Raw genomic sequence first — 12,818 nt, 5'->3', positions numbered from 1 at the left:
ACCGTAACCGACTTAATGATTAATAGGATGGCGCAATAAATCATCAACGGAGTGCAGCGGCGGTGTCGGTGGGACCGGTTGCTTTTCCCCCTTGCTTTATTTTCCAGCCAATAGCCACGTTTTTGGCGTTTCACGTTACACACGGGGTAGATAAAAAATGACCTAGCAAGCAAGGGTTCGAAAGGGTGGGTGAAGGAGTACAGTGAGCAGGACAGTATGGAAACTACCGAAAAAAATGGGCATCGTTTTACCTTGCATGCTGGAAAGGTGAAGTAAGTTAATAAGTAGGATATATTTAACATATTTTAACACATTGTTTTTTTTCGGGGAAGAGAAAGCACATATTTCATGGGAAATGAAAATTCTCCAAGAAAGAAGAGCAAACGAATCGGAGAAAAAGGCGTTACAGCGTAGCGCCACTTGCTCTCCAGTGTGTAATGGAACACCGTTCATCCGCAAATAATAAATCATAAAAGAGAGGTAAATGAGAAAGAGATGTTATAATTTATGTAACTTGAAAGAGGAAGTTAGCTTGAGCAAGGAGCTCTGAATTCGCCAAACAGTATGCATCAACAATTTAGCTTTAACGGAAAACATAACCGAAGCAAGAAGATAAAACTGCTTAGCTACGATAACTGGAAAAATGTTGCGTTCTTTGCTATCCATCCATATGCTAGGAATGATCTGAATGGGATACGATACAAGTCGGCCTTGTTGAAGCCGGTGCGTCGGTCAGTACACTACTCCAGCAGTCCTTCGGTAAGTTGATTTAAATCTCAGTTTTATTCGTCCGTTCAATAATAATGAATAGGATAACCAGTACCAGTATTCGGCAGTGTACCTGTTTTCGGCAGGGTAACTAAAAACGTGTAATTACGCAACAACGCGTTGAAAATTGTCTCCACACATATTTTTTAAATAGAGATATGCTCATTTGTTATACATGTGCGATGTGAAGTATCACATCATTTTCTTGCACATTTTTAAAAATTTCAAACAAAATGTGCAGAGTTCAACATTTTTTGGCAGAGTTGCTGTCAACCAATAGTTCGGCAGGTTTCGTTATTAAGAGAACCAGAACAGTGCACCAATGAAAGTGTGGATTTTATGAAAGATTCTATGGTTGCAGAATTTATTCTAGCCCGCTTGCAATATTAAAACCACGAAAAACAAGTAATAATTCACATTACACGGTAAATGTGGATTTTTGACAGATCAATGCTGTGGGCTCCCGCCGAAACTTGAAACAATAACACACTTTTGATTTTGCTGCATATTCATTTACAACTTGATCAGAACACTACATTGCGTATGTCGACACATACAACAAGATTTATTGTATACAAATATCACCAATTTTACTATAAATAATCCAATAAGTTGAGAGAAAAATAATAATTTTGTGAGCCAGGCGCAGCCATACTCTATAGCCGTCAGACTCTCTCTTTTCTCCAATGCCTACTTTGTTTGTAACTCACATCAAAGTGACTGTAAAAATTGCCAGCAAAATGCCCAAAATGGGCAACATAAAATTAATAATTTAAGTACTTTTCAACAACAATCTTAGGAAAGCGGGAGTATAAAACTGTTGTAAACATTTTTGTCTACCTATTGGCATTGATTAAAACATTTTCCGACCTGTATTCACGTTGCCGAGAACAGGAGCACAGGTCGCCGAAAATAGGATCAATCTGCCGAAAATAGTAACAAAAACAATATTTACATTTTTACGAATATCTCTAAAAAATACATTTAAATTAGCTCATCTTGACTTAAAAATTACTTTCATATATTTCCATCTAAATCCAGTTCTTTGTGTGCCAGAATATGCTAAAAACTTTCAGCAGCAGAGTCATCTGCAGTGATCTTCACCAACCGGAGCGAAAAAGTAATGACCTTTATCGCTTTTTGCCACGTCTGCATTTCTCCCATTCTCTCACATTCTGCACACCACAAACTCGCTCTTTCCAATTAAGATGTACTCATCTATTGTTTCATCGAAATTGTGTTGTTTTGAAAGCATTGCAAAGTTATGCAAACTTACTCTCGTACCCTCGTCAACATCGCTATCCCCTTCGTTCGACGGGACGCTCCGGCCAGATATGATTCCGCTAAACGTCTCAGTATCACTAGCTCCGTGGTAGCTCGTTTCGCCCTTAAATCAGCAATATTTTGCGTGTCGTGCAGAGTGTCAATCTGTGTTCGCACACTTCACACTCGCTGCGTCGCTGCTCTTCAGCCGCTGTACGGCGGCTACGCGACACGATGCAACCGTACATAACATAAACAATCGTTTCCCCGGTGTCCCCGCGTCTGCCAGCGTCACACGTCAAGAGTGCTTCACATTAGCGTGTCTTTCCTGTTGCGTGCGCAAAGGGATACCCCCTGCACTAGGGCGTGGACATGGTACTCTTCAGCGCGCGGATCACATTCTATCGCGCCTGCAAGTGTGATCGCCACCGGCTCCCACGATAGAGACAGTGCGATGGGGTCACACCGGATACGATCGACATCGGATATGTCGTTTGTTGTGCTTTTCAGCTCTCGTAGAAGCGGGCTTGGATTGTAATGGGAAGATTTTTTTTAAATTGTTGTCGTAATTAGCTGGTAATGGTTTATGATATTTGGTAGGGGAAGATGCAAACGTGTGAATGGCATGAATTCCGATAGCAATGGAAGTATGATCTGCAAAAACTCTCTCGAAGTGGAAAAATCAACCAGAAAATCGAAGAAATCACACATAATTTTCGCCCCCGAAAATTCACCAAAAATGCTGACCTAACCACCTGCCTTTACCGTTCCCGTTCGTACTCGGTGCGACCTTCGCTTCCAGTTCAAAGTCAGGTTTCATAATGGTGTGCTGTTTGTGTCCTGTTTTGCTTCGCGCAACAAACAACAAACGATCGGCGTTCGAAACCGGCGCGTACTTTGATGCACTTGATCGCATTTGTTTCGAATGCAATTTCTGACACGTGTGTCTCTTTGGTCCCTTTTTCCACTTCGATTTGTGCCCCCTCCTAGACCACCGCTTCCCCAAACAGTCTAGACCTCCGTCGGGCCTGCTCCGACCACTCAGCAGAAACAACTCGAAACGCCAATTTGTCGGGCGAAACGTGATGCCACCATTCCCGTGCTAGCTGAACTATTGGAAACCAACAGGGGACAACAGGAACAAACGAAGCAGTAGCCGCCATTGGCCAACTTGGATGTTTATTTAGGGAGCCCCAGCCCCAGAAGTACGACTTCGCGTTCGCCTACTTTGCACAAATTTGACTCCTCCATTGGAGCGGGGAGGGTGATGGTTGGCATGTTAAAAATGGAAATGTGATGGCGTTGTCGTCGGGATAACGGGACTTCCAAAATCGGTTCCGAAGGCTGCCCTTTTTTCCACCCATCCTGGTAGTTGCGCAATTTTGAAGCCTAAATTTTCCCGGGCACTGATTGAGGACAGCAGTGGGCACCTTGCGGTGGGGAAGCGGGTTGCTAAAATTACGCAGTTCTGTGCAGTGGATATAGCCATGTAGTCTAATGGACAGTTTGTGGATGAGAATTTGGTCATTTTCCAGTACACACAAGCACACCGGGTCCAGTAGCCAAGCAGTCGTCTTCTCATTTTTGCTGGAGCGATGTCGCCTGAATATCCCAGAAAAAACAGGGGAATTGATAGGCCACTCCCTTCGGCCATGAACTAACCGGAAATTGGGTAGAACATGCCCGGCTCCCAGCGAAACTTCATCATCAATGCGCACGAGCGAGGGTTCCGTTTTGCGTTTGCCGATGGCGGAAGCGATGGCGTATGTGTGAGGCGCAAAATTATGTCCCCTTTCGGGTGGCCTTTCGTGTGATGTGCTCCTTTTCCGCTTTATGTTCAGCAAAAAATATGGAAGACATTAGGCCACGGCGCACATACTGGACACGACGCCATACGTGTACGGTGCGCGTTTGCCATGAATTGGATGATAAATCAATGAGCGAAATATGAGTCGTCCAAAGTGCCGTTACGTTCGTGACAGGTAATGAGTTTTTTGGGGCCCGTTTGCTTCCCGCAAGAAGTCGCTCGAGTCATCAAGCGTGCGCGAAAAGCCTCACCACCACGGCCATATGGGTGCGTTTGCAATTTATTAAACACAACATAAAAATCGTTAATATCGTTAAGCCAACGGGCGCGCGCTTGTTAATGTGAAATGGAGTTATCGCTTTCATCGGCGACCTTTGCGGAACTCTGCCTCGAAGGGATGGTGTGGATGGCCGAAGCTGAACGACTCCGGACAGATGCGACCGTTGCGCTCGAGCCCGGCAAGCTGTTGCAGATCGGCCGCGTCCAGCTCGAACCCAAACACGTCCGCATTGGAGGCGATGCGCTGCCGGCTAACGGACTTTGGTATTACCACGTGGCCCAGCTGGTTCTGGTAGCGGATCAGTATCTGGGAGGGTGTTTTGGAGTGCTTCTGGGCGAGCCGCTGTACGACGGCATCTTCCAGGAGGACTGGATCGTTCTGCTTCACCCAAGGTCGGGCCGGTGATCCCAACGGACTGTACGCTGTAATGGTGACGTCGTGTCGTTTGCAGAACTCGGTCAAACTCGCCTGATGCAGGTATGGGTGGCATTCGATTTGATTGGTGGCCGGCGGGATACGGGCCACGTCTAGTACGCGCTGCACCTGCTGCACGTTAAAGTTCGATAGTCCGATATTGCGTACCAGCCCTGCCTCTACCAACCGTTCCATTGCGGGCCATGTATCGATGTAGTCTACGTCGGAAAAGTGCACCCGCTTGCCGTCGGGACGGAGCGGGAATAGTACGTCACCTTCGCGGTACGCTACCGGCCAGTGGATGAGGTACAGGTCGAGATATTTGAGGTTGAGATTGCGTAGCGTCGCTTGAAGTGCTCCCTTGACCAGGTCCGGTCGGTGGTATGTGTTCCATAGTTTACTTGTGATGAAAAGATCTTCCCTGAAAATGCAAAAAACAGAGAGTACATTAGGAAAAAACCAATGCTTGGGGAAGCGCTTGACGTTTACCGCTTGACGTTTCCTTGTGCGACTTTGGCCGCTATCCCAGCGCCTACTTCATGCTCGTTCTCGTAGACGTGCGCACAGTCGATGTGTCGGTAGCCGACGTCGATTGCATCTTTCACCGCTTGTGTCACCTGGCCGGGGGGTGACTGTAGAGAAGGAAAAGAACATTACCGTTTAGAATAATGCATCATTGAGGCCTCACTGACTTACGTTCCAGGTCCCGAGACCCAGCGCTGGTATTGGAGATCCATTTTTGAAGAATACAGTCGGGATTTTTGGAGCCATCAATGTCTCTAGGTCTCGGTTTTGCGGAGGATCGCTTGAGTGTAGTACTTAACTCACTGCAGTACAATAATCGACTGACAACGATCGCGTAAAGATCGGCGGCTGCAAATAGGTTGGATGATGGCTCGATGCCAACGCCCGTTCGCTAAACTGTTGCCAAGTTCAAGCGGGAACAGGCAACGTTGCCTAGTGACTCAATAAAAATGACGTTGTTTGATGACGTGTTGATGATACTGTAAGCATAGCATCATAGCTGAATGTGTTGTAATTGTTGAAATGCTCAAATAAGGATGCAGTTGTATAGCTATGTGTGATTGACGTATTATTGACTAACTAGCAATATGTTTTAAATGTTTTATCGAGTAATAGACGACATATTAGATATTATAGTATAGAAATCTTCCCCTCCAATTAAACAAATACAGTGCAGTCCACCCTTTTTTTCTCCAGAAAACGGCTCCCATAAAGATTCTAAATCTTTGCTTCTGGACTGGTGAACTGTTTGTTCCGAGCATTAGAAAATTGCACTTCATTAAAATAATTACTTTGGGCGTGTATCGCTTTCAGAAAACGTTCCGCTCAAGGCTATTCAGTGGCAGTTTGTGTTGCACACCGGTTGTATAAATAAAAAAAACAGCAACAAAAGCACTGTTACAGCTGTTTCCAGCGACGAGCCGGATTGGGGAGCGCAAAAAATAATGGTGGTATAATAATTTGTATGATTAAAATAATAAACAAGCTGCAGCCGGCAATGCAAAGAGAAGCGTGTGCCAGCGGTGTAGAAAGGATGAAGCTGACGACAGCGCACACACACAGCATCCTTAAAGTGGGCGGAGCTAACAGAGAATTGTCCTTACCGTTTGCAAAATTATTCTCTCTCTCTCTCTCTCTCTTTCTTTCTCTGCGTGCGAAAAGTGTAAAGAATTGCGCAACATGCGCAGCATGAAAACATTGTCATTACCATGGCGACCGTTTAGTGTTGCTGCTGCTGCCGCTGCTTCTTCAGCGTTTCTTAAGACGTTTTCGAGGGTGAGATTACAAAATGAAATTAGAAATGTTAGCACAAAAGTAAGTTTTTTTTTTAAATAGGAATATGTTTACACATATTCTACCGAGCACGTGTTGTGTTTTGTGCAATTTAATACTAAAATGGTTTAAAACAGCATAACAAACGCTGTATGTCTTCATCGTTTTTGCAACATTTTTTAGTGTCTTTAGAACATCATTCCAGCTTTCGCATCTCTCTCTCTCTCTCTCTCTCTCTCTCTCTCTCTCTCTCTCTTCCTCACTATCTCCCTCTCAGGATGTTTCGGTTCGCCCCATTCTCCAGCTATGCGCTTTTATGCTGAGCGACCTAAAATTTTGTAAACTGAGCCCTTACGGACCCCGTTCGGAAGCTACAGCGCGTGGAACAGACAGTAGGACAGCATTCTTTCATCCCGGCCACGGAACGAAACGGGACAGCACGAACAGCGGCGGGGTGACGCAGTGGTCAGAAACGAACAGAAAAGGGACGAAGGTACGAAGGGAAATGGCGATGATGGCGAGACGTACACGACGGTCCCTGTTGTAACCCTTGAGGCGGTAGCGAGGTGCCTCAACACCATGTTCTTTATGCGTGTTTTATGAATGGCAGAGCCTGCCTGGCTCGGCAGCTGGGGTGCGCGGTGGGGAAGGAAGAAGCGAGAAAGAGAGCGAGAGGGAGAGAGAGAGGGAGAGAGAGAGAGAAAGGGAGAGAAAGATGTTGTAGACGGGCAAAGGAGAAGCCTGATGCCGTTTCAGTTTCGGAGGTGCGGTCTCAGTATGCAATTTCGCGCTGATCGGTGCGGTTCCGTGTCGCGTGCGGGTTTGGTTCGTCCTTATGGTTTGGTGTGTGGTGTTGCGTTTGATGCAGAGATGCATGTAGAGTGTCATTAGGCAGATAACTAATTTTAAACACAGAGTGTCTGAGAATGTTTATGGGTGTTGGTAAATTGTGTTAAAGAGTTAGTAGAATCAGTTAAAATCGACAAAACTGGAGCAGTGTTAAACAGTGGTGTTTATCCTTCACATGTTAAGCGTTTGAGCATGAAAGAAAACAGTTAAATGTTCCAAGAACATTAAATTGAAGCAATCGATTCATGTAACATTGTTCATCTTTGGTAGAACAATCAGTTAGCTGTTAAAAAGGCTGTTAAAAAGAGCGTTTTGTCACAATGGATACCTCAGGATTATCGCCCCTGGCGGATCTGGATTCTAGCTCCGGTGGATCGGATGGCGTCGGCGGATTCAATCATGGACAAGCAATTTATATGAGCCAAGGAGGTATGCAAACAAACAAGCAAGGATCTGTTTAAAATTTTTCTTTAATTATTTAGGAACTTTAGTCATTGTTGAATTGAGAGTTTTAATTCGTTTTCATCGATTCAGTTTGTTTGCTTGTGTTCTTGTTTTCTATTTTATTATTTTTTTCTATCTAATATAGCTATTGAATTAAAGTTAAACGTTTAACCATGTTAGATAGTTCCAATGTGAATGTTTTATGGTAAATAAATTATATTTAGTATGTAAAGATATTTTAAAATAGCATTTGAATTTGTCTACGATTATCATTATTCTTCTGAAAGGATTTATAAACATCATAAAATAGAAAAGAAATCTTTAGTTTTGTAAGAAAAATCAGCATTTTGCATAAAAGCTAATATTTTTTTATGATATTGAGTTTAAATTTATGTTAAGAGCAGCCTTCCATTAACGTTAATCACAATGTTTTTTTGTTAATCAGTAAAACAAAAAGCTGCATTTAAAGTTGATCCTGCCCTTCAAAAGATGTTATTGTCTTCCGATCATCAAATATCGTTCACTGGATATTGCTACTACCCACACACTCCACACAAAAAAAAACCAGACAAACAAATAAATAAATCTTTAATTGGTAATGCGAAGCCGCATAATGCTCTCATCGCCCTTTCGCCTTCGATCGGCAGCCGTCGATCTGTCATCGACCATTCAATTTCCCACTAATTATGCTGCTCCGCGCGGGCTGCTGTCCGCCAACACGTACGCGACATTGTCATACAGCGGCTGATGTTGCCCCTTCCGACCGTCGATCACGCTCGCACGCTGTGTTGTGTTTTAGAAGGAGTTCTTACTTTGAAATGTGAGTCCGCCAGACAGACGCTTTTTTTGCGCGTAAAGCCGCAACGCAAGAAAGAAAGTGCAGAAATCGGTAGCGCAAGTGATTTGTACTTGTGTGAAGTGACCATAAAGCCGTGGTCTAGAGGTGGATGATGCTGGGCCGATGTGAGAGTGTGTTGTTTGAGAGCATAAGAACATAAAAACAAACAAACCGCTGCACGTCCACAGTTTCCGCTGAATGTTGGGAGCTGATCGTTCGATGATGGTTTCTGTTAAAGTGTTGTTAAACCTGCCGAGAGGCAAATCGAGCAGACCAGAGATTTATAATGCTGTTTAAAGGCGAACGGAAGAACAAAATAGCCAGCTCGTGACTAACTTACGATAAACAATAGCCAGTCACCGACGCACCGACTACCGCCACTTCCGGTGGTAAGGCTGGAAAAGTGTAAGAGTAGTCTTCCGCGGGGAGGATATCAAATTCCAGCCATGAGGACGATCGCCTCATGATCGAAAGGGGTGCTTTTATCATCATCAAACGATAGTTTAAGATATTTGATGCATTTTTTGTCGCCGATGAATACTTGTTATGAGTTGACGTTGGACGATTTCTTAGTATTTTATTCAGTTTTTTAAGCCTTCTTTGAATCTGTTAAGTCAGTCCTTTGTCAGTCAGTATATTGCAGAGTTATCAACACATATTTATCTGAATTCTAGGTGTATTCTCTTTAGTTTTGAGGCTATTAAAATAGTGTTTTTTAAGTCAAAAGATCAAAAGAGTGAATAATCTTCCGATGATCGTGAAATTTTATTATTATATTAGCCATAAAATAGCTACAATTTTAGCAAATTTCATGCAACCTGTTGTTCTTGGATCTTTGTAATATCAACAACATCTGAGAAGAACAGTTTTTGCATCAGATAAACGCTCTAACCACTATTAAACGTATAAAGTTGAAAGGTTTAAATTTTGCAAGATCTGTTACCAATTTAGAAGACTTTACAGGGTTTCCCACGATTTATTGGTTGGTTCTCATCAATTATTGGTGGGTTCCCATATTTTTTTGGTGCGTTCCCTCGATTTTTCCTAGAATTTTTTGGTCCAATTGTATTGATATCCAATCGAAAAATATCAATAAATTATGGGAACGAACCAAAAATCTATGAGATACGATTAAAAAATCGTGGGAATGCACCAAAAAATCATAGGAACTGGCCAATAAATCGTGGGAAACCCTGTATGATAAATTTTATAGTAAATATAATAGAAAATAAGAAAATTCTATTTCTTACGGACATAAATAAGGACCTTTAGTTTCCGTCGTTCGATCAATCAGCTTGTTTTAATGTCTCAATTTCTCCATTTATTCTCCAAATCCAGTGTACCGTGACAACTCGAACCCGATCAAGACGCTTTTTTTCTCGGAAAAGCTGCAAGAATTCACTGACAAGGACTCGTACCACCTCCAGCACCACCAGGAGCGGAAGTTTCACGACACGGGCTACAACCAGATGAAGGCAGGACCACAAGGTCAGGTGCATCACAACGGTGACATAATCTACTATGCCAGTAAGTAGTATGTGCTAAACGCGGTGCCATGATGAGGATGTACTAATCAAATACTTTTCCTTACAGGTAAACCAATAAGTGAAGGCTCCCCGGGCAGTGTGCTGGTAAATGGGAGCAGCAACAACACCAACGGTAGCAGCACGGGCAGCAGTAACAATAATGGTGGAAATCTGCTTGCCAACAACTCCGTCGTACCGAACGGTTTGCCATCGTGTGGAGCGCTTCCAAGGACGGACAACAATAACAGCTCCTATCTGCAATCGCTACAACCACCTCCACCTCATCCTCAACCACCATCATCCGCAGCATCGGGCGGTCATCCACTCGGTTCCAGCAACGGACCGATCGGTCCCGATCTGGAGCGCAAATGTTTCAGCTTCAGCCCGGAACAGATCCAGTGTATGTGTGAAGCCCTCCAGCAGGAAGGTGACCTGGAGAAGTTGGCCACCTTCCTGTGGAGCCTTTCGCCGAGCGACCTAATCAGCGGCAATGAAAGCTTACTCCGGGCACGTGCACTCGTCGCCTACCATCGGGGCCTGTACCACGAGCTGTACGCCGTGCTAGAGTCACACTTCTTCTCGCCCAAGTACCATGCCGATCTGCAAGCGCTCTGGTTCAAAGCGCACTACCGCGAGGCGGAAAAGGTCCGGGGCCGACCGCTCGGCGCGGTGGACAAGTATCGGTTGCGCAAGAAGTACCCGCTGCCGAAAACGATCTGGGACGGGGAGGAGACGGTGTACTGCTTCAAGGAGAAGAGCCGAAACGCGCTGAAGGACTGCTACACCCGCAACCGATACCCGACGCCGGACGAGAAGAAAACGCTGGCGAAGAAGACGGGCCTAACGCTGACGCAAGTGTCCAACTGGTTCAAGAACCGGCGGCAGCGGGACCGAACGCCTCAGAGCAGCCGACCGTAAGTGTCTTTGATTGTGTATGTGTGTGTGTGTGCGTTTGTCGGTGCAACATGTGTGTGGGTCTGTTGGAAGGATGCGGACAGTTTTTGGGCCTACAGACGGCCAGTTCGTAACTTGATGCCCCGGTAGTAACTCCCGGAAACGAAACCATTGGACATTTCGCAACATTATTCAACGTTTCATCTGTTTGAGGAAAAACTGGACATTGGAAGTTCAGCATTGGGATTCGAGACCATGAAGATGCTTACGCATAAAAGGACCCTACGAAAAAACACATGTTTTCACTCTCAACCCAAGCTGGACTAATTCCCGAAAGGAGCCTCTTTAGCTGGTGATCCTGTTTGTTGCTGGCTTGGGCCGACTTGGTACCCTTGGGATGCAGCAGAGGGACAACCATGTCAAGGGGCGATAAATTATGACGTCAAGGATATTGCTTTTTGTGCTGGCCTCGCTTGTTGCTCATTAACGATGCAACGGTGCAACGGTTTGGGCTTGGAAAAAGGCGTGAAGTTATCTGCTTCTTTTTGGAAGTTGGAAAATGTTTTATGCGTTTTTTACAAAAAAAGAGATAAATGAAGCTGTTGTTCGAGCTAGAATACCCTTCTGGAAGGACTTGTAGCATATTAATTAGGAGAACCAAGCATCATATTTGACTGGTTTTCCACAAAAGCGTACGATAATGGTGCCCGAGTGTGTTCGGATGCAGTCTTTACCATTGCCTTAATGCGTAATTTCCCTCTGGAGTGCATACGAAAAACACTCCCTGCGGCATCGCATTAGCCGAAATTAAGATGCAAAAGTGCTACCTTGATCCTGAAAGTGTTCAAGCCTTCAATGCCTAATGGTTTGCCTAATTATGGAGTGAGCTTGAAGATCGCGCGCGCCTGCGATCGTTGACCTGGTGTTTTAGGGGATCTTCGACGTGTTGATTCCCCACGGCTACATTGATCGATCGAAGGATGCGAGAAACTGCAACAACCTGTAACCGTGGTGCACCATTTCATTACCATTTCAAATCCCGGCATCGTTTCGTTTGTGTTGCGTTTGCCAAACCGATCAAATGTTATTTCAATCCGTATCTTTCACTTTCTTGTACTCATTCTATTCGTCTGTTTTTTTGTCTTCTTCCTCCTATTATAGTGATCTGATGATGTCGGTGCTGCCGGTCACACCGGACCAGATGGATGGCAGCTATCAGCGGCTGTTTAATGTGGCCAATTATGGGCCTGCGCACGGTTATCACGCAAATGATATGTACGCGGTGCAGTAAGGGTGCGGTCGAGCATCGTTCCGTCGGCAGCACTTCCATCTCCACTGGAGGCGTTCGCGTGCGCCAGCACCCGTGGGAAGTTTCGCGGCATGCTGCAGATTTTCGGGAGGATCACTTTGTGATAGGTTGTAATCGGGGTTGCTGTCGACACTGTGCGTTCGCCTTGATTCGGTGATCGGGGGTGTTTTGTAAATAGCGATGGGAGAAGGGTCGATGGGTCGATTCTGCGACGATGGGCTTAAAGCAAAGCGCCCTAAAACTGCTGTAAATAATGATTCGGAGCATAATTTCGAGACAAACGTAATGCCAGTGAAATGTAAATCGTAGCATAAAAAGGATAGGATGTAAGCCAAAGTGTATGAGAGGTCGAAGGATAATCTAATTGTAAAGAAAGTAAACTGAATAAATTGTCAAACGCTGTACAGAAATGAAGAAAATGAGTTTTTTTGTAATACGTGCGTCAAATTAAGCACTTAATCTTACGTTCAAACTAAGATCGTTTACTGAACGGCCTAGTTGTTGATTTAATTTAGTCTAAAATAAAGCACGTGTGCAGAAATGGCAGATTAATTAAAGATTTTAGACACAAATATAGTGGTGGTGTACAGTGGTGTGATTGACTTTGATCACTGAGGAAAATAGGTTCG

At 44.6% G+C, this 12,818-nt stretch overlaps 2 protein-coding genes across 2 annotated transcripts; one reads left to right on the top strand and one right to left on the bottom strand.

Moving 5' to 3' along the window:
• Positions 1 to 4,082: 4,082 nt before the first annotated feature.
• LOC120959702 (aldo-keto reductase family 1 member B1-like) lies at positions 4,083 to 5,530 on the bottom strand. The gene is made up of 3 exons (XM_040383303.2): positions 5,229 to 5,530; positions 5,022 to 5,164; positions 4,083 to 4,953 (listed from the first exon to the last, which is right to left on the bottom strand). The coding sequence occupies exons 1-3, from the start codon at positions 5,301 to 5,303 to the stop codon at positions 4,200 to 4,202; spliced, it is 972 nt and encodes a 323-aa protein (XP_040239237.2). The 5' UTR covers positions 5,304 to 5,530; the 3' UTR covers positions 4,083 to 4,199.
• A 1,007-nt stretch (positions 5,531 to 6,537) lies between these two features.
• LOC120959415 (protein sine oculis) lies at positions 6,538 to 12,591 on the top strand. Its single transcript, XM_040382784.2, has 4 exons — positions 6,538 to 7,607; positions 9,799 to 9,987; positions 10,054 to 10,900; positions 12,042 to 12,591. The coding sequence occupies exons 1-4, from the start codon at positions 7,499 to 7,501 to the stop codon at positions 12,169 to 12,171; spliced, it is 1,275 nt and encodes a 424-aa protein (XP_040238718.2). The 5' UTR covers positions 6,538 to 7,498; the 3' UTR covers positions 12,172 to 12,591.
• Positions 12,592 to 12,818: the final 227 nt, after the last annotated feature.

Source organism: Anopheles coluzzii, chromosome 3 (assembly GCF_943734685.1).
Source record: "Anopheles coluzzii chromosome 3, AcolN3, whole genome shotgun sequence".
NCBI classification, from domain to species: domain Eukaryota; kingdom Metazoa; phylum Arthropoda; class Insecta; order Diptera; family Culicidae; genus Anopheles; species Anopheles coluzzii.
This window is presented reverse-complemented; position numbering and strand designations above follow the sequence as displayed.

Coding starts and splice junctions, on each gene's coding strand:
- LOC120959702 (XM_040383303.2), bottom strand. CDS start 5,303: ATGGCTCCAAAAATCCCGACTGTATTCTTCAAAAATGGATCTCCAATA. Junction 5,165..5,228: donor TGGGTCTCGGGACCTGGAAC/GTAAGTCAGTGA, acceptor CCTTCTCTACAG/TCACCCCCCGGCCAGGTGAC. Junction 4,954..5,021: donor GCACAAGGAAACGTCAAGCG/GTAAACGTCAAG, acceptor TTGCATTTTCAG/GGAAGATCTTTTCATCACAA.
- LOC120959415 (XM_040382784.2), top strand. CDS start 7,499: ATGGATACCTCAGGATTATCGCCCCTGGCGGATCTGGATTCTAGCTCC. Junction 9,988..10,053: donor TGACATAATCTACTATGCCA/GTAAGTAGTATG, acceptor TTTTCCTTACAG/GTAAACCAATAAGTGAAGGC. Junction 10,901..12,041: donor ACGCCTCAGAGCAGCCGACC/GTAAGTGTCTTT, acceptor CTCCTATTATAG/TGATCTGATGATGTCGGTGC.